Here is a 25689-nt window from a genome sequence, read left to right as displayed (position 1 = left end):
AGCATTACAAAGTGACCATAACTTGTAATTATGGTGGCTTGTACGCAGTGCAGCGATCCATACGTGTTCACTGGGTGGACAGAACTCCCTTTGTTTCTAAGGCAACACGACTTCATGCTGCTCTGTCAGTGACGGAGGACTGTGATAGCTATGCTTAAGTGTAGCTGGGCAAATACCACCTCAGACCAGGAGTTGTCCAACAGGATGGGCAGCCATGACTCAGCAGATTCTGGGAGGACCATGCTCTTGGGTTATGACCATGGCAGTGATGGCTCCTACCCTTCTCGCCAAAACCTGCAGTGAGCTCTATAGAATGAGGTCCATATAGTAAGAGCTAAAAATGAGGTTTCACTTCCAAACAGCCAGGGACACTCAGGTGACAGCCACACCTTTTGCTGAGAGTGACTTACTTGGGAAGGACCCTGGGAATCTTGTTATCCAGTGATTGGGACATATCTGACTGTGTTGAGGATAAATTTCACAGCTGCCATTAAGTTTCTCAATTCCTTCCACTACAGGTCTTTGCCCCATTCTTTTAAGATTACACAATGGCAGAAACCAGAATCTGGATGCAACGGGGGAGTGGGTTTTCCCCACAGCTACAAGAAGTCTCTGAGAACTTCCCAGCTTGATGGGCCCCTGGTCGATGGCACCAGTGAGTCAGAGGCCCCAGATAAACACCTCTGCTGTACATGAAAGTTTTCTGTCTCACCTGTGTTGGGGAACAGCTTGGCTGCATGTGGCTTGCAACTTTCTGTGCTTTTCTTGTAGCCTTTAGAAAAAGAAGAAACCCCCACAGCACAGAGAGCACTCTGCATTGTCAGTGGGAAGAAGCATTTCTTAGCTTTCAGCCAGTCAGTTCACAGCCTCTGAGGTTTGCAAATTACTGCCTCCCCCTTTAGCTTTCTCACAGTACCATTTTAATATAGCCAGAGAACAAAAGCTTTGCAAATATGTGTGTGTGTGTGTGTGTGTGTGTGTGTGTGTGCTGATTTTATAAAATCCAGCAGAGGTAACATTTTAGGGCAGTGGTTCTCAGCCTTCCTAATACTGAGATCCATTAATGCAATGACCCCCAACCATAGTCATTCCATTGCTACTTTAGTTTTGAATGTATAATGTAAAAAAGTGGATAAGCAGGATATCTGTTGTGACCCTGTGAACAGCTATTCAATCTGCAATGGGGCTGAGACCCATAAGGCTAAGAACTGCTCTTCTAGTGGGATTTTTGTCTTAGCTATCCAGTAGACATGACTTTAGTTTAGTTCTATAATCTCAATCTCTCTCTCTCTCTCTCTCTCTCTCTCTCTCTCTCTCTCTCTCTCTCTCTCTCTCTCTCTCCACCCATCCATCCATACATCCAAACACAATAATAAAAACTGAGATACAGAAAATCCAGCCCAGGGAGATTAAGAGACCATGCCTCAACTCAGGGTCCCCCATTCCAGAATGATCCCCAGGGGTACCATTTAAGAAGCAGTAAGATGTGGACAGATATGGGGGAAAAACCTTGACAGCGTCCATAAAGCCTCTAGACAAGTTCAAGGTCTTAGTACAGAAAACAGTGTGAAGGGTGTTTTATAAACTGTGTGTTGAGAACGCATTCTAGAATACACTTATTCAAGTACATTAGCAAGTTTTGTGTGCGCATGAAGAAATGTGTGCCCTATCTTACACTATGACCCAAGAAAGACAATAGCTTGCATTACCACAGTGACCTACTGTGTGCACATCCTTAAATATCTCTGGCTAACCTAGAGGTTTTTTACCTTGTTAGAAAGTATCCCAATATTATTGACTTCATGGCTTTTCAAGTTATCTTGAAAAGCTAAGTGTGTCTATATACCAGCAGCATTGCGACTTTTCTCTGTATTAGAAAACTGAACACAGAAAAGCAAGCTTGTTGTGGACACTGACAGGTACCAGTGACTCCACCCACAAAACGTTTTCTCTCACTGCTTGGCCTTGAAGGCACAGATACCTGAACTTGAAATCCACACCAGTGCTTTTCAAAGCATGCTTTGTATATTGGCATAAACAAATCTGGAAACCTGAAGGAACTGGTTCCTTTTTCAGCAGAGGGGTGGCTGAGTATGGAAAGCTCTCTGGTACTACATCAATGACCAGCTGGCTACAGGCCAGGCAGGAGTCACCAGTTTCTCCTCCTGAATCTCCAACCTGGGTGCTGGCAGGTCAGCAGGGAGAGCACAGTAAGGCCCCCATGAGCCCTGGAAAGGGAGCAGGAGGAAGCCCCTGGTGCTGTTGCTGACCCCACCTTGTGTACCCAGAACAAGTCTCCAGGCTGCAGCTCAGCCATTCGAACACTGAAGACATTCTCCAAGTGGGTCTGATGTGTTCTCAAATCAGTTGTGAACTATTCGCCTGCGTGTACTCGCCAAGCACTGACTTCTCAAGGCAGGTGGCCGGTCACCAGAGGGACCTCAGGGTCTCTGTCTCAAGGGGTACAGGCACAACCAGCCAGCAGTTGCCTCTTTAACCTCTCAACATCTAATTGTCCTCTTCAAAATGAGGTTGACCCTGTCCTGTCCTTCTTTCTTTCTTTTTAAGATTTATTTTGTGTGAGTATACTGCTGCTGTCCTCAGACAATATCAGACGAGGGTCACATTATAGATGGCTCTGAGCTACCATCATACCAATGTGGGAATTGAACTAAGGACCTTTGGAAGAACAATCAGTGCTCTTAACCACTGAGCCATCTCTCGAGCCCCTGTCGTCATTTTCTGAATGCCCCATTCAGCTCCTGCACTGGTATCTCTCCAAAAAGTCAACAGAGAGGCATCTCGAGTCTCCTGTCGTTCAGGCCGAGAAGGAACATTAAGAGCCTTCCTTCACTCGGGGCTTAGCGCACAGCAAAACAGTCCTTTTGCTGTCACTGTGGCTACCCAAGAGGCAGGTTAGGACGAGATGCCCATCAGCCGAGCATTCTCTTTTGTCAAATCCAATATGGCTGGCACTAGCTTCAGGGTCATTGCAGCGGGCCCGCCCTCCTGTGACAGGGCTGACCCTGGACCTGAGTCTAGATCCTCGCAGGACTTTGAAGTGCAGCCCGAGAGCATGTCTCATTCCACTCGTTTCATTCAGGCAGCCACGGGGCTGGACATGACTCGGTGGGTGGGGACACTTCTTGCAGGGAGGCATGAGCATCGAGTTCCTAGCACACCTGTAAAAAGTCAAGCACAAGGGAATGCACCCCAAGCCACAGCCCTAGAGACACGGAGAGAGGGGACCTGAGGCTCGCTGGCTGACCTGCCAATCTAATCCAATCAGTGAACTACACGGAGTATGAGATTCTGTCTCAAAAACAAGGCAAAGGGCTGGAGAGATGGCGTAGCCATTAAAGGCTGTCACAATAATGGAAAAGGGTGCTGGTACCAACGTCTGGTCTCTATGCCTAAGTACATCCGTGCAAATACACGGACACCTACACACTTCAGCACACACACAACCAGAGGCTCTATTTTCGATTCTAGAACAGCGATCACTATTCCAAGATGCCCTTCAGGCCCGTTCCCCGGAGCACGGCACCTTAAGACTGCTCAGCACTCAGGGATTGCTCAACCTGACCAAGAAAGCCACCGAGTTCCCAGAAGTTCGCCAGCTCCCACACTTACTCAATGATGTACCCTGCTAGGGGAGGCGAGGGGACAACCAGTCCTTCAGAAAACATACCAAGGAAGCACCACTGATACCAGTAACACATGGGAATCCAAGGCGAGACCTTTTGAAATGGCCTTTCCATAGGGCTGCCCAGGATAAGAAACAGATCCTGTGCAACCCAGTGGTGCTTCTTCCTAGGAGTGAGCAGGGTAGACTGTGAGGGGACAACTGAGATCCTGAGCCCACCAAACTGCCCAGAATGTCCACGAGAGGCAGGACAACTCTCGATTCCTTAGTCACTTTTTAAAAAGCGCTGTCTACTCCTGTTGAGGGAATGGAGATGTCACCCTTCCAATGTGACGCACAGCAGCAAACACCAACTCAATCTCAACAACCACGACACCAAAGCACAGCAGGTAGGCCAGACCGGATTGCAATGACTTCCTTCCAAACCCCCAACCAGAGGGCAAGGCTAGCAGAGGAAGGCTCAGAGGCCACAAAGACACCAGTAGGTCCCCGTGCTTAACTGGACACCAGTTGCAAACAGAAAAAAATTCTCAGGTCACCTGTTGGCTGAGGCATTTACTATTTTACTGTCATCTTGTAACATACTGATAAGCAGTATGTTAGTACGCATCCCTGTCAGCATAGACAAGTCCCGAGAGCTAGTAGTGTCCGTCTCCTGGAGCTGGCAACTGCCCAGGACACCTAGGAGACAGAGGGCTGGGCCCTCAGTCTCACAGATATCATCGAGCTATTGCGCCTAAGACAGTATTTATGAACCATTTGAGAAAGGCCTACTCTGTCCTACTGGGAAGAGCACGCTATTTCACATTTTAAAGGACTTTTTATCTTCATCTGTGTGTCTGCCATGTGGTTTTCCATGTGTAGGCCAAAAGAGGGCGCGCTGGAGTCCCCGGGAGCCGCCTCACCAGGCCTCCTCCTTCCCTCACTTCACTTCTGCCTCATGGACTGGTGCTGTGCTTTTCCCTTCCCTCTGAGAAGTCTGTGCCTGTGCCTGCTGCTTCTTCATAACTGCCCTTCAGCCGTCTCCCCGAGCCGGAGATAGCAGCATGTGCGACCTGTTCTGGCCTGGATGGGCCAGCTAGGGGAGGGAAGGAATGAACAAAACCGAGATCTTCATGTGAAGGAAAGCCTAAAGGGTCAAGACACACTGAAGTAGAAATTATTTTTTCTTTATTTAGGAAAGAAAGGTAGGGGAGGACAGTAATTTGTAAAACAGCAGACAAGTCGGCACTGCAGAAAAAGAAAGGCAAAGGCGGGCTACTCTCGTAGCCTGCTCCACTTCCTGACTCTCATTGCAGTTCTCACCTGATCATCACTCAGCAACTTCATAACCACTAGAATCAGGGACTACAATCCTCGCGTGGGCTACACCTAAGCTAGAAAGCCAACAGCACATAAAAGTCACTTAAAAGTAAACGGTAAGTGGGGTGCATATTAGTGCAACCAAACCATTTTTGTAAACATTTCCTCCAATGCAGATAGGTGTAACAAATACACTGCACTTGCCACAGAAGAGGCTCCTGGCTTATGTACGGAGAGGCACTGAGGCTCTGGCTGGTCCCAGACACACCCGGGTGAGAAGAACAGTTCCATGCTCCGTATACAGTGCTGTGCCATTTTAATACTGATTTGCCAAAATGACCCCTGAAGAAAGTGTCCTGTGGAGAGGAGTAAGGGAAACCTGTCCCTCACTAAACAAACAGGAAATCACAGCAGCCCACCTCTTGTTTCCCCTGGGCAACATTCCCAGGATACCTGAACTAACTTGTCTAAGCTCACTGTCAGCCTAGTTTACAAGGTATTAGGACCGGGAAGGGAAGGGTCAAGATGACAGGGTGGGGGAGCAGCTGCCAGAGGCTTGCCCGGGGCAGACTGCTCTCCTTCAGCCAAGCTGGCCATGGAGTTGGTCTGGGTCAGCTGGGTGAATGCCCACGGGCTGCCAGGGCTGTGCAAGCAGGACAGGCGCAGATGACTAGAGCCCATCTTCCGCCCACATCTCCCTAACAGAAAGTTCTAGATATGAATAGTCCCAACAATGCATGTTTTTACTAATTGCAGCCTTTGGCTGACAGACTATCACACACAGGAGTAGGGTGGACAGCAGCTTTCCGGTTCTTTATGCTTCTTGGTGTCCGCAGCTTCGTGTGTCTCCAGAGCCACGGGCTTGCCTTTCACAGCCCTCTACAGCCAGGGCAGGAAGACGGCTGCAGTCACCCAGACAGCTGTCTCCACTGCATCCACGCACTTGCCTGGCCGGCCGCTCTCACAGAAACCCCGAGTGTGGGTAGGAGGCTGACGGCATTAGACTCTGAGTCCTCTGCTGATGGGAGAACTCCTTAACCTACTCTAGGTTAGCCACAAACTAGTAGAGAAACAGTTTTTGCATTACTCTGAAGTCATACCAACAGAAAACAATTTTTACTTTCTTTCCCAGGAAGAGGAGTAAGGGCTACCCCCTCATCTTGACCCGTCTCTGTCGGTATTTACAGCCAACCATTTAGTGGCAGTAGTAGATTGTATTTTTCACTAGATTTTTGTTGTTCATAAAACAGACGAGAATGACTGACAGCTGTGTGACCCAAGGCCGGATGGGACAGGCCTGGCAGTAGAGAAGCTACAGATCACTGTTACATGGGACAGGGAATAGTTGAACCGTGCTATAAAAGGAAGGTCAAGCCTCGGGTACGCCGAGCTTGTGTCTGGGGATTGAAGCACACAACTGGTCATGAGGCTATCCCATTGAGAGCGAGCTGGCAGGGCGACTCAGCCTTATCCCTTCACTGAGGCACTAGCATCCTCAGCGAATGCAGTGATGACCACGAAGCCATGATGCAAATTATTACAAGACATTTATTACAAATGTCACAGACATATCATAAAGAAAAATTAGTTTAGAGAGAGAGAGAGAGAGAGAGAGAGAGAAAGAGAGAACAAGAGAGCACGTGAGAAAACGAGAAAGCCAGAGCATCGTCGATCTTACACCTGAAGCACAGGCAGGGGCGCTGTCCATGGAGAAGTAGACGTAACTACATTCTTAGAAGTTTTAGTGCATTGCATTTATAGAAAAGGGACACACCCTCACTCCCAAGAAAAGGTTCCTGCAACATGAACAGTCTATGTGACCCCAGCGTGGTGACCCCTGCCTGCTTCCAAACCCCACGGAGAACAATGATATCTCTTGTGTGTCACAGGTGATGGCTGCCCCGTCACCCTCTGATGGTGACCCTGGAGAGAACAGAGCAGTCTGCGCGCTGGAAGCCACGAGGCTACTCCCTGCTGTCACAGACAAGTTTGTTTGTTTTTTGTCTTTTTTTGTACCTGATTAGACTTGTGACAAAGTCAGTCAAACTTTAATCAGATAGTTTTGGTATTAAGGTTAAATTAAACATTAATGTTTTCTGCCAAAACCATAAACTAAGTCACCTCTCAATGCATTAAGAACAATGAGGTAGGCAAAAAACAAAACAAACGGGAAGAGAACCGGAAGCTGACCTTCTCCTACAGCGTGTGCAGGCCATGGCGGGGCTGCACGTTCGGCCTCACAGACTTTAAACCTGTAGCCGAGGCCGGGCTAATACTGTCACACAACAAACTTCTGTCCTCCAACAAGACGCAAATTTTTCTTTTCCTTTTCTTTCTTAAGAACCATCTGCACAATTTAGGCAAAACTTGGTACACAGAAAAATGACTGAGTTCTTGGCCAGGATAAGCCCCTCAAAAAACTTTCAAAGAAACAAAATGGGAGCCTTTGACCCACCCCACCCCACCCTAAGCCCCACCCACAAAAAAGGTATCCTAGTTACTGTGTCTTTCACATTTTATAAATATTAACTTCTTAAACCTGCACCTTCTTCTTTGTCCACATACTGTCACATTACAAAAAGAGAAATGTCAATTAAATACATTGTTAATGTTACTATATTAAATCTGTTCTCTGCTTCAGCAAGCTGCTTCTCACACCACCTTTTCACCTCTGTGTGCCCACTGCCAACGTCCGACGGTGCGCTCATCACAACCTTCAGACACCCACAGGACAGTCGCTCAGACGGCGACGAGGAATCCTGACGCTGTGGGACAGGCGCTCTTCCTGGTCTGACGTTCATCCCCAAGCACTCCTAGCACCGATGGTAGAGTCTAGACAGCACCAGCTGCAATGCAGCCTTGATTTATTTTTGAGAAAGGAAAAGGAGAGAATGGGAATAAACTAGAAACAGTGTAGGAGGGAGGGAGAGGACCCGACCCGGCGCGACACGCAAGAGGCCTGCATAGACAGCTGTCCTGGCTGCACCGGCTGCTCCGAGCTCCAGTTGCAAGGAATTCCAAGTTCTCGGGGTCTTGCCAGCTCCAGAGGGCAGTGATCCCAGACCACACTGCCTCTACCAGCTCAGAAGAGAAGTCCTGCCCAAGGTCATGAAATAGACCTGGCTGCTGCCACCAGAGCGCACAGAGGCAAAGAACACCTGCAACACAGAGGGTGTGGTCAGCAGCTGCTCGCCGCCGCAGCCTGGTGCCCAACCCCAGATATGCCCAAACAAAATGTCTAAAGGCTTCTTTGATTTATCTTAGAATGCGCCATCACTGCCCATGGACCACAAGCCACTGTAAGCAGCAGCTACAAGTGGACAGAAGCCATAAGGAAGTCTTACCTTGTCATTGCGTTCACACAGGAACTTTAGTCTCTGAGCCCTTTTGTGCATAAATACACCATCCAAGTGACCAGTTTCCACAGATCGTATCTCTATTGCCTTCTCTCCCCAGCCCATTGTCTGATTCGACCGGATATATGCTTTTAGAGAGGGAAAAAAAACAAAGCATTAACAAGGAGAACCCTGACAAGACGCTTCGGATTCACATGCACGAATGCTGAGTGCCTAGCCTGCCAGGACTCTGGAGTTCTGCCTGGGTGCTTTCAGATCTCTGAAAGCCTACTTCCTGTGTGCGAGGTACTGGGTTCAATTTACAGCAGGGACCAAAAGGGGGCAGTCATGAGTCAGTAACTGAACAAGCCAACTTCCCTTGGGCCTTTCCTGCCACTTTCTAGAAACAGCCATGAGAGAAGGGAGGGAGGATGGTGAGCAGACACATGGGGACATAACATGGGACAGAAGCACAGCCATGCAGGGGCAAGCCTTGGTCCCTCAACACAAAGCAGAAGGCCACTCAGGAGCCTGCCGGGGGCTGGGGCCCAGCAAAGTGTTTCTCTGATTCGTATTCTCTCTCTCCTCCCTCTCTCCTCCCCCTTTCTCCTCTCCCCCTCTCCTCCCTCTTCCTCTCCCTCTCTTGGTTTTTCCAGACAGGGTTAGTCTGTGTAGCCCTGGCTGTCCTCGGAACTCAGAAATCCACCTGCCTCTGCCTCCCAAGTGCTGGGATTAAAAGCGTGCACCACCACTGCCTATCTGATTCTCTTCATGCCACACAAATTGGTCAAAAACAAAACAAACACACAAACAAACAAACGCCCCGAACACCTGCCCTCTAGGTAACTTAAGAGTCAAATGAGAGGCACCAATTGAACAGTTTTTAAAGTACCACGAATTACTGGGAATTTGTCCTAACCTTCTCCCATCAGCTGATAACCACCGAATAGCCAGATGGTGTGAGCAACATGCAACATTAGTACAACACACAGCTGTGGTTGGTCCTAGTGGCTCCTCTCACGGACGCCTCGTCATGACGCGTCATACCTACAGATGTCGGCATCTCTCCCCACTGCAGAACAACGTCCTTGGTGATCCTTCCATATGTATTTACGTAAACCCCCTCATCTTCGTAGCACACCAGAAGCTCCATTCCATCCGTGTTGGGGAGGATAATGATTGCATGGGGTTTGATGCTACACTGAATCTAGAGGACAGGAACAGGGAGGCATGTCTGTGGTCATCTCCATGAACATGCTCAGCCACACTGTCTAGTGAACGTGGTAGTGTGCATCCCTGGCCATGCCTACCACAAACAGGCAAGAATCTTGGGAAGCCCATGTAATATACAACCCAGTGTATCGTTTACAGGCTACGTGCTCTGCAGATGCACGAGCTTGAGTCCCTGGACAAGTACACAGATGGCAGACTCATTTCAGAACCATTCCCAACCCAAGGTGTTCTGCCTGACAGCAGCCGTCCCAACTCCATCCCATGTTAGTCAAAGCAAGTGCTAGAGGTCCTCAGAGGGCTTCGCAGAGCCGGGAAAGCAGATCCTATGGTTCCCAACACGAAGCCACTGAAACCAGTACTTCATTTAAATACTCACCCTACACCACGGGGAAGGAATGAGGAAACCCTGCTCGTGTTAGTCAGTGAGCAGAGTAAAGGGGAAAGTCAAAACAAAGTGAAGCCAGTCAACCAACCATAGAGTGTGGGTTCTTTCTTACGTGTGTTGGTAGATAAATGTCATAGACCGAGCCTGAATCCACATCAACAGCATGGAACCCTGCACAGGATCCATAGATCACTTTCAACCTCTGGCCTTCCTCGACAGTGAGATCCACCAGTAATGGCTTATGTAGCAGTTCTCCAAATGACTACAGAGGAAATCAAGACAGAAGCAGGAGAATGAACTTACACATCAGATGAGAAGCGAGCTTCAGGCACTTGATTTATCAAACAGATTGCTAACTAGCATCTGGAAGACACATCTTCCCTCCTACCTAGCTCAAGAACGCTCTGTCCTGTCCGGTTGTGTGTCTTGATTAGAACACGGGCAAAGTCAACACCAGCAAGAGCTGGTACACTGCAGGGTGCCAGTGCGCGTGCGCGTTCGACCCACTGTGCAGTTCGAGCTGCTGTGCGGCTCCGGCACTGACTGTCTGGGTGGATGCTATGAGAGCCACACACTCGAGCTGCAGTCAGCTGAGAGCCTCGATCCACGTCAGCACCGTTCTTAGGTCTGAGGCTCTGGGCTCCAGAGTGGCAAAAGGTAACGCTCACATCAGCATCTAGCACATAGGACTATTAAGACTAGAGTCCAGAAGACGGTGTGAATAATTTTATAATTTAGTGTCTTTTCTCAGTAATACTAGGACTTACCAAAAATGGTAACTCTGACTTCATGGGGGAAACAAGCAAGAAATACCCTTTAATTCAAATTTCCCAAGTAATTGAATCTTACTTGTTCAATAAACTATATCAAAATTGTTTTAAATACAATCATTTTAGATGAAATAATTTCTTACCCTCTGTTACAATGTTCCTTGATTATTGTTAAAATTCTATACCTCAAAATAGAAATAACTGTTATATCTATCTAATACAAGAACAGTAGAAATTTTAATTAAGAATTTTAGACACTGGATTTAGGGCAATCCCTAAATTACTGAAAATACCCCCAGAACAAAGACTGCTAGCTCTCTGCACCTTGGGATGTGGACGCACACAGACTGCGACAGATCCTAGCACTGCTTCACATGCTCCCTCTACGCCACACACCGGAGTGAATGACACCAATTAGGAGTGCGTGTGAACTCACGACCAAAACAGTCCCAAGTTTAGCACAAATCATTTTTCTGTAAATATCAGGATGCTGTTAAAGTGAGTTTTTCAATTTTATATAAAAACAGGACCATATTATACATATTTTAATTCCCTTCATCTATTTAATGTATAATATGTATTGCTTATGTCATTAAAAACCTGTAATTTATGTAGTTGATTTTTTTGTTTTGCTAGATATCACTAGTTGGCCTTGTCCCCACAACAATTCTCCTGCCTCAGCCTCTCTGGCATGAACTACCACATCCAGGTTGTTTCTTAGTCTTTAAATTGTACTGCACTGAACACATGCATTTCACAACCGTCCCTTGTTAAGCCCTTTAACTTGAGTCTAGATCTTTAACACATCTGTCTTTCAGGGACCACCTACTTTTAAAGGTACAGTACAAGTACCATTTTGGCAAATTAATCATCTGGAAGTTAGAAAGTAGTTACACAAGCTTATTTTTATGTTAGAATAGCCGAATTGACAGTTGTGTCTTGTTAAAACATAGCTTTATATTAACTGTTCATTTAAGCCAATTTAAAACTGGCAATTTTACCTTAAAGGCCATAAATTTGTGATATGGCTTCGGTGCCCATGCATAGACTTCCACAGAACTCTTCAAAGCAATTACCAGAAACTTGATTCTTTCATATTTTACTGAAACAAACATAAAAATCAAGAGAACAACTATCAGTATTAACATGGAGCCATAAACCTCTTTAGTCGCCATTTTCAAACTTTATGAATACACCCTCTGTTGCTCATCTCAACACCAGGAGTTGGGGGGAGAAACAGAGTTTAAGCTCCGCACATAGCTTTTCCAACTCTTCAATGTATAATTCAGTTTCCTAGACTGATTCTAAACTAAGACTGAATAGTTTAGCTGATAGTTGTAATGTCTTAGATTCCACACATTTTACGATCAAGGGCACTGCCAGGCAGACAACTCTGAGGACTGGAGGGTTCACTATTACTTCAACATGATAATGACGTTTCGAGTCAGCTGTGAGCGCACACAGACTGAGGAAGATGTTAGAAACAAGGTTGTAAGTCACAAGGGACCCAGAACATGCACCAGCTCTCACAGCTATCCCTGTTCCCTAGTCCAGCGCTCTGGTCTGTCATAGACACCCACATGAACCTCCAACATCACACTGCTACTTGACCAGGAGTAAGGATTTGCTACTGACATAGCTTTGTTACACTTCACACACTGTCAAATCCATAGAGCTACAAGAGGATGACCGTGGGCACTGCTAATAGACTTTCTGAAACGATGGAGATCATTCTGTGTGCACTGCTAATCCCTACAGAGCATGCCATAGCTATCACTGCTAATCCTACAGACCATGCCAGAGCTACCACTGCTAATCCTATAGACCATGCCATAGTTATCACTGCTAATCCTACAGACCATGCCAGAGCTACCACTGCTAATCCTACAGACCATGCCAGAGCTATCACTGCTAATCCTATAGACCATGCCATAGTTATCACTGCTAATCCTACAGACCATGCCAGAGCTACCACTGCTAATCCTACAGACCATGCCAGAGCTACCACTGCTAATCCTACAGACCATGCCAGAGCTACCACTGCTAATCCTACAGACCATGCCAGAGCTACCACTGCTAATCCTACAGACCATGCCAGAGCTACCACTGCTAATCCTACAGACCATGCCATAGCTACCACTGCTAATCCTACAGACCATGCCATAGCTACCACTGCTAATCCTACAGACCATGCCAGAGCTACCACTGCTAATCCTACAGACCATGCCAGAGCTATCACTGTTAGTCCCTACAGACCATGCCAGAGCTACCACTGCTAATCCTACCGACCATGTCATATCACTGCTAATCCTACAGACCATGCCAGAGCTACCACTGCTAATCCTACAGACCATGCCAGAGCTATCACTGCTAATCCTACAGACCATGTCATATCACTGCTAATCCTACAGACCATGCCAGAGCTATCACTGCTAATCCTACAGACCATGCCATAGCTACCACTGCTAATCCTACAGACCATGCCATAGTTATCACTGCTAATCCTACAGACCATGCCAGAGCTATTAACATTAAAGAGGTACTAGGGTTACATGGGAACTAACTAAAGCCTGTTAACTTTAATTAACTGTATTTTAGCCTCCTGGTCTTGGTGGAAACTCAGAATTATTCGAAATTGTGAGATGCCAACTGTAATAATTATTTACCAAACAACTGCCACAATGGATAAAGAAGACAATGTCAGATTACTACATTCTGGGTGAGGTGGGCAAAATAACTGCCTATAGTCTGCACCTTAGTAAGATATGCAAGCAGAAATCAGCAATCAATGGACTCAACTGTAACCAGCGGACTTCTATAAAATTACACTATCAGTCCCTTAAAACTCTGTTATGGCCCATTCTTTCTCATAATTTCTAACCAGCACTTACTTTTTTCTTAGGCAACCAAAGTTGGCTTGGGTTTTGTTAGATGACTTTGTGAGAATCACTGAATATTCCATGGAAGAGAAATGCCAATCACAAAACAGTTGCTAAGACAACAGGCCAGCCATAGTCATTTATAAATAAGGGCACAGTGGCTCTGCACAATGTACTTAAAGATAACAAGTCATGATACAAGTTGTTCTCAAATGTTCTCCTAGTGACTGTGAAGGCCCTCCCAGCATACGATAACAAGCCTGAGAGGTGAGGAAGGGAAGAGCCTGCAGGCTCCAGGACACCTCCCCAGTGACTTAAGCCCGACTCTAATGGACCTCTGAAGAGCAGAGCACTCACCGACTTTATAGTGCACGCACCCTTCCAGGTCGCCCACAGTGGTCCACCCTTGCTTCTTCTCAACCTCTGGATCATTATGAAGAATCTTATTTCTTAACCAGGATAAATAGTAGACACGTAACTTATCCTTTTTGCCTAACAAGATAAATATAAGTATTTTACATGTGTGCTCAAAAATCAATGTTATATTAATAACAACAGTGTCCAAGAAAAAAACAAAAACATAAACAGTAGATACACTTCCCCAGGGAGACAGTCCATCTGGGAAAGGCATGGGAACTTCTTGAAACAATTATAGCAATGATTTTGGATAGCAAGCCCATTATACACGAGTCAATTACTTTCCTATATACCAACAACAATTAGGAAATGAAATAAAAATATTATTCATATTAACACTAAAGAAATAAAACAGACATGGATCTAAGAAGATCTGTTTAAAATATCTGTTTGAGAACAATAAGGAAATTGTTAAAGATGTTAAAGAATTAAGTGTAGAAGTACTGTGTTTATGGATAGAAAACCACACTGTCAGTTCTTCCTAACTTGAACTACAGATTCAATTCTAGCCCAAACCATAGCAAAGTTATTTGTGTATATCAATAAATGTACTCTAAAGTTTATATTCACAGGCAAAACAGTGACAGACGAAACAAAATATTTAAATGAAAACCAAAGTTTTTGGACCGTTCTTGACTTCAAGATTTATTAACCAAGACATGTGGTTATTAGTAAAAGAATGAGCAAACCAATTAGTGGAGTAAAGGACACAGAAACAGAGACACACAAACACAGTACAAACAGAGGCACTCAAACGCAGTGAACAAATAGCAAAAGGAAGTCTTCTCTAAAATAATGTTGTGAATGAAAGGGAATCTATTTGCAAACCTTAAAATCTTTGACAAAAATAAATTAAAAATGAGTTGCAAGACTTAAATGTGAAAATCGAAGTATATGAAGATATCTAGATGGATCTTGGATTTGGCAATGACTTTTTCATAAAACACCAAAAGCACAACCATAAAAGTGAACACAAAACAAAACAAGCACAAAGTGTTGGGATTCACTAAACTTTGTGAAGTCTGCTCTGGAAGACATGAGGATGAACAGAGAAGTCAGAGGTGGGGAAGAAGCACTTTCAGAGCACATATAACACAAGATTGCCGTCTAAAATACACAAATCCATCAATAGAGAAAAAAGCAGCACAACTTCAATATGGGATAAAGGTATAAAGAGACCCCTAACATGGGGAGAGAAATGGGACAAGAATGCATGGAATATTCAAACAGCAGGGGACTCCATGTTTACACAAGATGCCACTCCACTGACCTACAGAAACTGCCAAACACTGACAGTCTCAGACATCGGGGTGTGGTGCAGAAACTGTCCTTCCCAACTGTCTGCTGCAAAACATCGGGCCCACTCTGCAGAACAGCTCTGTAGCTTTCCACACCCAGAGATTTCTGCCCCATTTTTCTGTCTATCAACTGTGTTACTTTGTTTTTCAAAAAAACAAAAACAAAAACAAAAACAAAAAACCAAACCAAATAGAGCAAATGAAAGCTTGTGTTTAAGCAGATGCTTATCTGAGAGCTTCCCTTGTAACTTCCTCCCCAGCACCAAGGTGTCTCTCCTATCTGAATGGATACGCAGTGACACATCTGTAAGGTGGAGCACTTGACAGGTAAAATAACGAGATACTGAACCACAAAAGACCCGAAGCAACCTCAACTTAAATGTGCATTGCCAAAGAAGTTAGCCCACATATGACATGATTACACAAAATTCTATCTACATGAATCCAATGGCAGGACATTCTAGAACAGTAAACTCATCAAAAACAGTTGGTCAGCTATCGTTGGAGCCTCAGGAGGAAGTACAAATAGTGCTTTTTAGGGGACCAAAACTAGACAGACTGAAATACACGTATCACTGTCTAGTGTCAAGACCAAGCTGATGCTCTCCACAGTGATATAAACTATAAGCTTTGATTAATAGTAATGTATTATTTCTAACAAATAAGAGGCAATGTGCCACCAGTGCACAGCATTAAAGCAGAGATGTCAGCAACAGGCACTGGAGTGTGCCATGGCTGTGTGCAGATGCACAGCTCTGCAGTATCTCAGCCAGTACAGGGACTGAGCTGGGCCAGTATGTATGGCTTGGCACACTCGACCAAGGCCATGGACACTGCTCTACAGAACACTCACCAGATATCGTCACCAGGACATTCAGGCCCTCGAGCACATCCATCTGCTGGAACCGTCTCCTGCTGATCAGAGGGTACACTTTCCCTTGGCCACTTCTGTCCAAGAGCATCAGACCACTCTCTGTGCCGACTAGCAGGTTCACTCCTGTTCAAGGACACGGGAAGGCCCACGTTTTTAGGTTATGATTGTGGAGAGCTATACCATAGAAGAGGAAACATTCTCTGCCTGAAAGATGGCAGCGTCCATAATCCCTAAGGAATTCCAGAGCAGTGAGGTTAAAGCAACGATCCCGTGACACAGATGTGACAGTGACATTTACTGAGATTAAATACACAGGGGAGCAACGAGCCCTCACCTGCCCCCAGGGAACTGAGCTCCCAGTTGTAAGCTTACTTTTCTTAGGTTTTAGAGATTCTGGTCCATCTGCTACTACGGCCTCACAATCGGCAACCGTGCAGAATGGCTTACAGCAGTACAGAGAACATGCCTCGAGTCTCCACTGGCTTATGAGCTGGTCTCAGTCAGTTCCCACCACTGAGGAACAACTGCACTGTGTCCCCACCTTCCTGGGAGCCTGCTTATTCTGCCAGGACATCTCCTACTCCCCCCTCTCTCTGCGCCTTCCATGGACCCTGCTGCTGCGGCCTGCGCTGACCACACGCTGCCACCTGTGCAGGGCAGCAGCTCCCGTGACCAGCTACACTTCCCTGCTCTTCCACCTGCGACACATTTCTCCTCAAGCAGAATTCCCACCGAAGGGGACTAACATCATCTTCCTGGGCCTTCTTTCTTCCTTCCCTCCTCTGGCTCTGATACGCCATGCTTTCTGATCACGTGACAACCGCCAGCCACAGGCCTTCGCTCAGACTGTCCATATAACCTCCACCATCTGACAGGTGCACAAACTGAACCTCCTTTTCTTACACACCCACTGAGTCACACTGTATCTTTAAACTTTATACCTTCCAAGATACAGTGTCAAAAGTTCTGGCCTAGTGTTTGGCATCCCATACTTCTCAAGCTAGTAAGCTGCATTCACTAAAACCTCAGTTAATATTCAGTCATTCTTATTTCTGGAAGCACTGAACGCTCCCTCTAAAGTCACATATGTACGCAAATGCTCTTGCTACTTTGGTGCAGGACCTTCCCCTTTGAAAGCATCTTCTAACATGCATGTTGATTGATGCTCCCAGGGAACTAAACACATTCATTCACACCAATTCTCTAAGCTGGGAATAAACCCCTTAGATAAGCAATGAACTATTTGTGTTCTTTGAAAGTACCTGCTAGGTCAATAATCTCATGTAGATGAAATGGGGAGTGGGTGGAGTCAAAACGGCCTGTTAAAGGACAGTAGTCGAAAACAGCCTAGAAAACTCAGAATATCTAGAACTGGGCACCTTCTCCCCAGTATTAAGTCAGATTTAGAATTTGTTTTTAAGAGAGTTTTGCTGTAAGTTTATGAAGCTGTAAGCTACATGCTCTAAGTCAATGCAATGAGTTAATCCAACTCATATGTTGACGGGATTATCTACAGGAACACTATCCATATAAATAGATTAACATAAAAACCTAATTCTTCAGTGTCACAAGCCATACACACTACTTGGAGATGACAAGTACACACAAGGCTCCACACAGCCAGCACAGAGCTCGAACCACAGGCCGGCACAGTCGTTCCCTCTTTATGCTGCTGCCTGTCAGGCACTTGTCCCAGTAAGGAGGCAACTAAAGCAAAGGTCCTTTAGGATGATCTCTGCACTAGATCAAAGTACAGAAGATAGAGCCCAGGGCTTCCGGGACATTAGAGGAATATATGGAATACTAAGACAGCTCCCAAGAGTAACTGTCGGGACAAGCATTCATTACCAATGTCAACCTAACATATTTAACACAATCTCTTTAGCTAATGTAACACACAGACAACATTAAAATCATCCAATGTGAATAAGTGACAGCAGACTTCCTGAAATACCAGCAACTGACGTCTACTGAGCAACAGCAGTGTGCTAGCATACGGCTGTGCTGTGCTGGCCTCCTGTTGTGTGGCCCCGGAACCCCTTAAATAGCTTGTCTTATTCTTGCCTATACCAGAGTTTTTCAACCTTCCTTACTGCCTTGTGCCATGGCAATCTCCAAATCTGACATTAGTTTCATTGGTAATTAATGACTTTTATTTTACATTGTTATGATTTATAATATAAATATCTATGTTTTCTGACGGCCTTAGGCAACCTCTGAGGAGCACTGATCCAGATGGTCAACAAGGCCCTGACATAGCAGGGTCATGTGAGCTTCAAAGCATTCATGACAGGCAGAATTGGTGACTTTGAGAGCTTCTCAAAAGCTTTCTACGGTAGAGGCAGAGCGGGAGCTTAAACAGGCAGGAGAAGGGCAGGCCACACAGTGCGAACGGGAGCTGGAGACAACAACGGTGTACGGTTCTAAAGATGAAAAGGAAGCCCCTGTGTCGAAGGCAGTTGTTTCTCCCAAATGGACAGAAAGGAGTAAGAAAGGCTGAGGGGAGGAGAGTTGATTTACTGCTGCAGCGGACATGGTGGCTGCAATGCTCAGGAAGCAGGACTGTGGGGAGTGCATGACCTCATGCCACTACGTGTGTGATGATGTCATGCCACTGCATGTGCATGCCATCTGCATGTGAGGTGACCTCAAGCCATCTGCATGTGAGGTGACCTCAAGCCATCTGCATGTGAGGTGACCTCAAGCCATCTGCATGTGAGGTGACCTCAAGCCATCTGCATGTGAGGTGACCTCAAGCCATCTGCATGTGAGGTGACCTCATGCCATCTGCATGTGAGGTGACCTCATGCCATCTGCATGTGAGGTGACCTCATGCCATCTGCATGTGAGGTGACCTCAAGCCATCTGCATGTGAGGTGACCTCATGCCATCTGCATGTACGGTATCAGAGAGTAAGAGACTTCAGGGTAGAAGCAGGGAACTTTAGCAGCAAAACAAAACTACAGGAGTAGATGTCAGGGAAGGGCAGGAGGGAGCTGGCAGAAAGGCTAACTGAATTTGAGAAGTCAGAACCGAGCATGCAGCAGAAGCCCCGCAGCAGGCCTGAGCGGGCGGGCAAGCCAGGCTGACAGCCCTCTGAAGACTGCTTCTAAGAGTCGCATCTGCACACTGGTCAAAGTCAAAGACAACTAGTGATGCAGACAGCCAGACTTACTCTTCCTGTGGTAAGAACCAGCTCCTTCTCCTCATACTGACCACATCACAGGAGGAGAGGGGACAGTTCCCTCTTCCCAAGGTCCTACTGCTGACACCACTGCAGTCACACGCATGCATTCTGTTGCAAAGCACACACTCAGCTAAGCTGAAGGTCCAGGGCAGGAATCAAACAGTGTGTGCTTCTCTGCATGATAACTCTGTGGTTCCGAATGAAACTAAGTCACCCAACAGCAGTGAGGTACCTACCCCATAAGGCAGCACACAGGATCTCTGAGTTAAATCTCTTCTTGTATTTACGAATCTCGGGGGTATCACTCTGTGGCCTAGTGTTCGTGGGGTTCACATTGACCACTGAGCCTTTCCGAGTAGGATCTTGCCTTATGGCTTCTGGCCTCAGCCCATCACAGGAAAATCCCACTGAAACACAGTACAGTGAAGACTTACCTTTTGTATGTAGAGACCACTGCCCCATACCCTCAGATGCCCCAGATAAATATCCATATACCGCAGTGATACTTTCTCAAAGAAAAGGCCATGCACATGGAAAGGAAACTGACCATGACCTCACTGTGACCCCAGCAATGAGGGCGATGGCCTTGCTGGCAGATGGACTGTGCCACGAGCAGCCACGCCACGCCTGGGCCCCGCGGGAGCCACATAGGGACCAGGCCCTGTCTGACAGCTGCTTTCCTCGACGAAGCTGTACTTACCCACGGAAGTAACTGTCGTTCCGCTAGATGGAGAAATCTGTAGTAACCTGGGGTCTATAAAAGGTGTAAAGGAGGAGGAAGATTTGTGTTTCTGGAGTGTGCTACTAGCGGACTGAGTCTGAAATGTAAATTTCAATTTCATTAATAGAAGAGACATTTAAAAAGTGAACATTAAAGACCACGTCAATTCGCTTACACACAGTCCATTTCCCAACCCAAGCCCTCTCCTCCTGCAACAATCCCCAAAATGCCCAGCAGGCAGTTTAAACACCACATCTCTTCCTCGAGACACACACACCAAGGGCAGTGATGCTGCAAACTGCCAACAAAAGCACCATTTCATGATCAGAACTTTAAAGAAAATGAAAATTCTTACACAGCATCTGAAGTGTCTAAACAATTCACTACTTGTTCAATTTACTTCTCATATTACAAAGTACAATTAATAAAGGTTTCATCTCCTATTTACCATGACAGACTACTGGTGTGATCTCCTATCTACTGTGACAGCCTACTGGTGTGGTCTCCTATCTACCGTGACAGACTACTGGTGTGATGTCCTATCTACCATGACAGACTACTGGTGTGATCTCCTATCTACCGTGAGACTACTGGTTTGGTCTCCTATCTACCGTGACAGACTACTGGTGTGGTCTCCTATCTACCGTGACAGACTACTGGTGTGATGTCCTATCTACCATGACAGACTACTGGTGTGATCTCCTATCTACCGTGAGACTACTGGTGTGGTCTCCTATCTACCATGACAGACTACTGGTGTGATCTCCTATCTACCCTGAGACTACTGGTGTGGTCTCCTATCTACTGTGACAGACTACTGGTGTGGTCTCCTATCTACTGTGACAGACTACTGGTGTGGTCTCCTATCTACTGTGACAGACTACTGGTGTGATTTACTTTGTACTATGACAGAATCACCATTAAGTCCATACCACATAACAGGGCTCATTAGTAAACATACAAATGACAGTAGACATGACTTTCTGGCCTTTTAGGAGCACTGGTGTTAATAAACATAACTTAAAATCAAAAATAAAACAAACAAACAAACAAACAGCTCACAAAGAAAGTGAAAGTTGTTAAGTGGAGATGTAATGATGGTTAAAATCAAACAGAAACACCTGCCAGATTAGTGAGTTAAGGCTACGGTAAGATGGAGCGTGTGATGTCACCAAGGAAAGGCGTGCATGCACAGGTCTCAGGACAGAACACACCAATCAAGCATCTTCTCCCCTACTCACTTTCGCTGTGGGGTACCTGACAACTGCTGTGTCCTCCAGCCCATGCCACCCTACGCTTCCCCACTGATACAACATCCGCCAGCTGACTCTCACCCGCCCTATCAATCTGTAGTGAAGCCATGGCGGCCCGTCTGACGCCAATGCTGCTCAGACAGCAGCTGTTTGCTGCTGACCTCACGAGAAGACTGCTCTGTGTTTTCTAATGAGGGAACCAAAGTGCCGCTGCTTTCCACAGTCAATCAAGTGTTTATGTTGACAAGACTGGCTGAAACTAAATACCCGTTTAGACCTTTCTCAATTATTAAACAATGGACTCAAAAGGCCCCACACCTGTGAAATCAAATACTTGCTTAATTAAGCGGGTGCTCATGGTGGGCTGTGTCACTGCACTTGCACGACCTACTTACAGAACGGACTCACCCCCCTATGACCCCGGCTGATCAGTGCAGCCATGCCATGAACTCACAAGACTTCCCCTACAAAACTTCAAATTAAAAGAAAGCTTGGGCCTTTGTCTTTGCTTAGCATCATACTTTTCTACATTTTCCCCTAAGCACTTGACTTCTTAAACCCTGAGGACGTGTGCATGTCAAGGAAAGAGATCCCTTTAAAAGAGTGGGTAAAAACCAACGTCGTCAACCAATAACTAACCCCCTCCCCAAAATAAACAAATGAAACCAGTAACCAACAACAATGGACACCTATTTGCAGGGGATTCTCACAAAAGACAAGAAGTTTGTGCAGGTAAGGCCAGTCTATGGAGTCACATTTTCCTGTATTTTATACACTGGATAAATAGAATGAAAAGGCAAATTCCACAAATGACTACAAGGATTTCATGCCAATACGTAATGGATCTAGAAACACAGCAATCATTTTATTTACTTAAAAAAAATAAACAATAAAGCAAGCCATGCAACTCTACTGCCGAGAAGGGAAAGAGTGACCCGGCAGTGTGGGGCTGATCCGTCCGGGGTTAGGGTCTGGACGCAGATCTCAACATGTTACTTGGGACTGGGGAGGAGGGCAGATGGCAGCAGAGCGGGGAGCGGGGAGGGGAGGCTTCTGGGAAGGGCTTCTTTGCCAACTAGCTCCTAGGCAGTGCTGGTCTAACCCCAGGAAAGCAGCCAGCTGTGGGGTGAGACATACCTCGTTAGCAGCGAGCTTGTCCTGGGGTGTCTGTGGGGACATGGTGGGTGTCGGCTGGCTGGAGGATGGGGAGGAGGAGGTGGAGGAGGTGGAGGAGGAGTGGCTCTGCTGTAAGAGATCTGGCAAGAGGTGAACGCGGCCCGCAAAGCCATTGCTTTCATGATGGCTGCCGCGCTTTTGGTCAACTGTACTCTGTAGAAAAAACAGGCACACTGGTCTTGCTCAGGCGCTGCTGACAACCCTACTGATAGCTACTTTGTTCATGGTGCTATGTGACTTTTCAAACCGTGTTACATTACCAAGGAGAATCCAAGGCAATTAGCCGTAATTGCTCAAACTTCCTTGCCAAATGCCCAATCTGAGCCAACTGAACTCCGAGCACCTCACTGCGGATCACCCAACACAAGTAGCAAGTGTTTCATCCGCTTCATTGGCAGCAATGGCAACTGGCGGAGGCCACCCCCTTGTTTCCTCTGTAAATCTAAGCCACCTCTAGAGAGTACCCTGTGGCTTCTCTGAATCCTAATCTTCTTAGGTTCTTCCTATTTTCCATCCAAATACACTGCTGTGGCATAAAACACCCAGGGCAAAAGCCCACAGCCTAGAGAGTGCCCTGTCCTGCTTCAGTGGGGAGCCTATGACTTGGGTGAAATCTAGGTGAAGAATTAACAAACAGTTATAAAATATCATGGTCCAAGCAGAATCCATCTTGGATCACAAGCAGAGGTATCGTTTTGGACCATAGGAGACCCGCTCATCCCTGGGTCCCAATGCTGTAGACACAGGGTCAGATGCGCCTCAGGGTGGCCCTTCGAGGCTCCAGATCTGTACCGTCCCTCTGCGAGCCTTCTCTACCACTCCAACACAGACTGTGAGACTGACTCAGCATGGTGCTTGGATGAAGGCTGCCAAGGGCATGCAGAGGAACAGCGATGTGGGTGGAGACTGCTGGCTACCTCCGTGACATGCAGCACACACCTGCCTCCCTAGCCCAGGACACGCTACCCTCAGAACCATGGTAACATGAAAACGATGATGATGGAGAACTAGCACGCGTGAGTGAATGAGCAGGTGGGTTAATGACCATAGAGAAGCTCAGCCTCTGACAAGAGAAGAGGCCCCGGTACCTGGCGGACGATGAGGGTGCCCTCCTTGGACGGGGTCATGGCTGGCTCACTTTCTACGTCATCATGAACGATCATTGTTTTCACAGATTCTGTTTCACCATTGCTCAGATTCAGAGATGACCTGAAGAGACAAGATCCGCACGCAAGTCAGATGCCAAGCCAAGCCATGCCACCCTCTCAAAGCTTAAGGCGAGAGGAAGCATCAGACGTAAGTTTCCTATAGGACAGCAAGCACGTGGCTTTCTTCCACAGAAGACTTCCTTGCTGTTCACTTTCTTCAGTGAACAGAAGGTAGAACATTAATTAGAACGAGTTCTTATGTCTAATTAAGCCATACCACACTGAAATGTCCCTTTACTGAACCCTTAAAGAAACATGCTGTGAGATATTGTGGGGAGACACTGATGTATGTGTGTGATGTATTGTGTGTGTGTTGTTATATGTGTGTCTGTGCGTGTGTGATATAATGTGTATGTTTGTATGTGCTTGTATGTGGTGTGGTGTCAAGTGTGTGGTGTTGAATGTGTGGTGTGTACAGGGCATGTGTAGTATGTGGTATGTACAGGGAGCATGTGTAGTGTGAATGTCTGTGTATTGTGGTTGTATATGTGGTGTGGTGTTAAGTATGTGATGTATACAGGGCATGTATAGGGTGTAGTTGTGTGGTGTACACAGGAGAAGTGTAGTGTGTGTGTGTCATGTTGGGGTGTGTGTGTGTGTGTAGTATGGTATTGAGGAGTGTGTAGTATATATGGGGCACATGTAGTGTGTGTGTGTGTATAAAATCTCTATGTCACTGAGTTCACGAACATTCCCTCAGACTTCTGCCACAGGGCTGGGGTAGAAGCCTGCAGCAGTGAGAAGGCCCAGTGGGAAGCCTCTTCTCTACGAGCCCGGCAAGCACTAACGCTGCTCTGGTGTCCTCTGGTCCCGAGGTGGAATCATCAGCTCCCTCCTGCTCTACGTCCTCCTCCTCCTCATCTGTGGTCCCAGACTCCTCACTGGAGGAGGAGTAGTCTGTCACTTTGTGAGGTGGCCGCACATCTTCCACTGCTCGAAGTTCTTTGGCCAATGCCGTCAAGTCCTAAGACACAGGAAGGAGAAGAAAGTTAGGATAAGGGGAAGGTAGGGGGGGAAAAGTGACAGGCCTGCCAGGCCAACTGCCAGTGAAGGGGAAGGTAGGGGGAAAAGCGACAGGCCTGCCAGGCCAACTGCCAGTGAGTGACCAGGGTCAACAGCAGAGAAAGGATTTGTGGAGATTTATTTTTCATATGAGGGAGTTTGTATATCACTTTTGACAGAGGTTCTCAGAACCTCTGGAAGAGCAGTCAGTGCCCTTCCGCACTGAGCCATCTCTCCAGCATAGACAGCATGTCTTCTATGAGGACTATTCAGACTTGCACTGGCCTCTAGTTACACAAAGCAGAGCTAACATATCTGGGCCTTTCCTCCACAGTTCCTAGAGACTCCCAGAGACTCTGCCCGGGGAGCAGAGTGCCGGCAGCCGCTCGCCCTCACCTCCCTGCCAGCACCCGCCATCTGCCGTGGGCCGCAGCCAAGGCAGTTCTCACAGGCCTTCCCGCTACACTAAGCCACATTCCCAACCATACAGGCAATGACTGTGAACCTCAGAGGAAAGTTTACTAAAAACTGGCTTCATTTTTCTTTACTGTGGCAAAATATTTTAAGATTCTTATCAATTCTTTATATCTAATTCCCTAGACTGATTATTTACCCCTCCCATTTAAATCCAAATTCCCTTTTCTACTGGGAATTTTATTTAAAATCAATAGTATTTTAAAAACCGACTATATGACTGCTTTTCCCTTTTTACTTAAGGCGCAGTTCCAACTCAGTATTCTTCTTTTATGCAGTTAAGAATATATTTTGTATCTTTGGCCTCGAGCCTCTGAACCACCAGAAGCAAGCTTGAGTCTGCTCTGTCCTGGCAACTGTCTGTGGCTAAAGCAGCAAGCAGAGGGCAGAGCTCTGGTCTGAGCCGAGCGGAGCCGAGGCAGAGAACACTAAAGCCAGCCATCAGCGGGAAGGCTTACCACGTCTCCCTTCAGGACACGGCGATTCCATGGAGGTGGACGGGGAGGCCATCATTGACGAAGGATGCAGA

General features: G+C 46.7%; 1 protein-coding gene across 50 annotated transcripts in view; it reads right to left on the bottom strand.

Annotated features, from left to right (window-relative positions):
• Window positions 1–6476: 6476 nt before the first annotated feature.
• The window catches only part of Map4k4 (mitogen-activated protein kinase kinase kinase kinase 4), a 132759-nt gene continuing 113546 nt past the window's right edge, over window positions 6477–25689 (bottom strand). For 17 of the 50 annotated variants that reach the window (XM_052193127.1, XM_052193103.1, XM_052193104.1 and 14 more), the window contains 13 exons: window positions 25619–25627; window positions 24473–24648; window positions 23565–23685; window positions 22438–22629; window positions 20027–20144; window positions 19563–19733; window positions 16119–16262; window positions 13908–14042; window positions 11673–11773; window positions 9990–10163; window positions 9331–9490; window positions 8293–8432; window positions 6477–8106 (listed from right to left, as the gene is read on the bottom strand). In XM_052193127.1, coding sequence (XP_052049087.1) covers window positions 8023–8106; window positions 8293–8432; window positions 9331–9490; window positions 9990–10163; window positions 11673–11773; window positions 13908–14042; window positions 16119–16262; window positions 19563–19733; window positions 20027–20144; window positions 22438–22629; window positions 23565–23685; window positions 24473–24648; window positions 25619–25627 — 1725 coding nt within the window. In that variant the 3' untranslated portion in view covers window positions 6477–8022. The remainder of the gene's footprint in view (window positions 8107–8292; window positions 8433–9330; window positions 9491–9989; window positions 10164–11672; window positions 11774–13907; window positions 14043–16118; window positions 16263–19562; window positions 19734–20026; window positions 20145–22437; window positions 22630–23564; window positions 23686–24472; window positions 24649–25618; window positions 25628–25689) is intronic. The other 33 variants (XM_052193107.1, XM_052193145.1, XM_052193142.1 and 30 more) reach the window with 7 other exon arrangements.

This window comes from Apodemus sylvaticus, chromosome 9 (genome assembly GCF_947179515.1).
Source record: "Apodemus sylvaticus chromosome 9, mApoSyl1.1, whole genome shotgun sequence".
Taxonomy (NCBI): Eukaryota; Metazoa; Chordata; class Mammalia; order Rodentia; family Muridae; genus Apodemus; species Apodemus sylvaticus.
The sequence above is the reverse complement of the archived record's forward strand: the minus strand, read 5'-3'. Positions and strand labels throughout refer to the sequence as shown.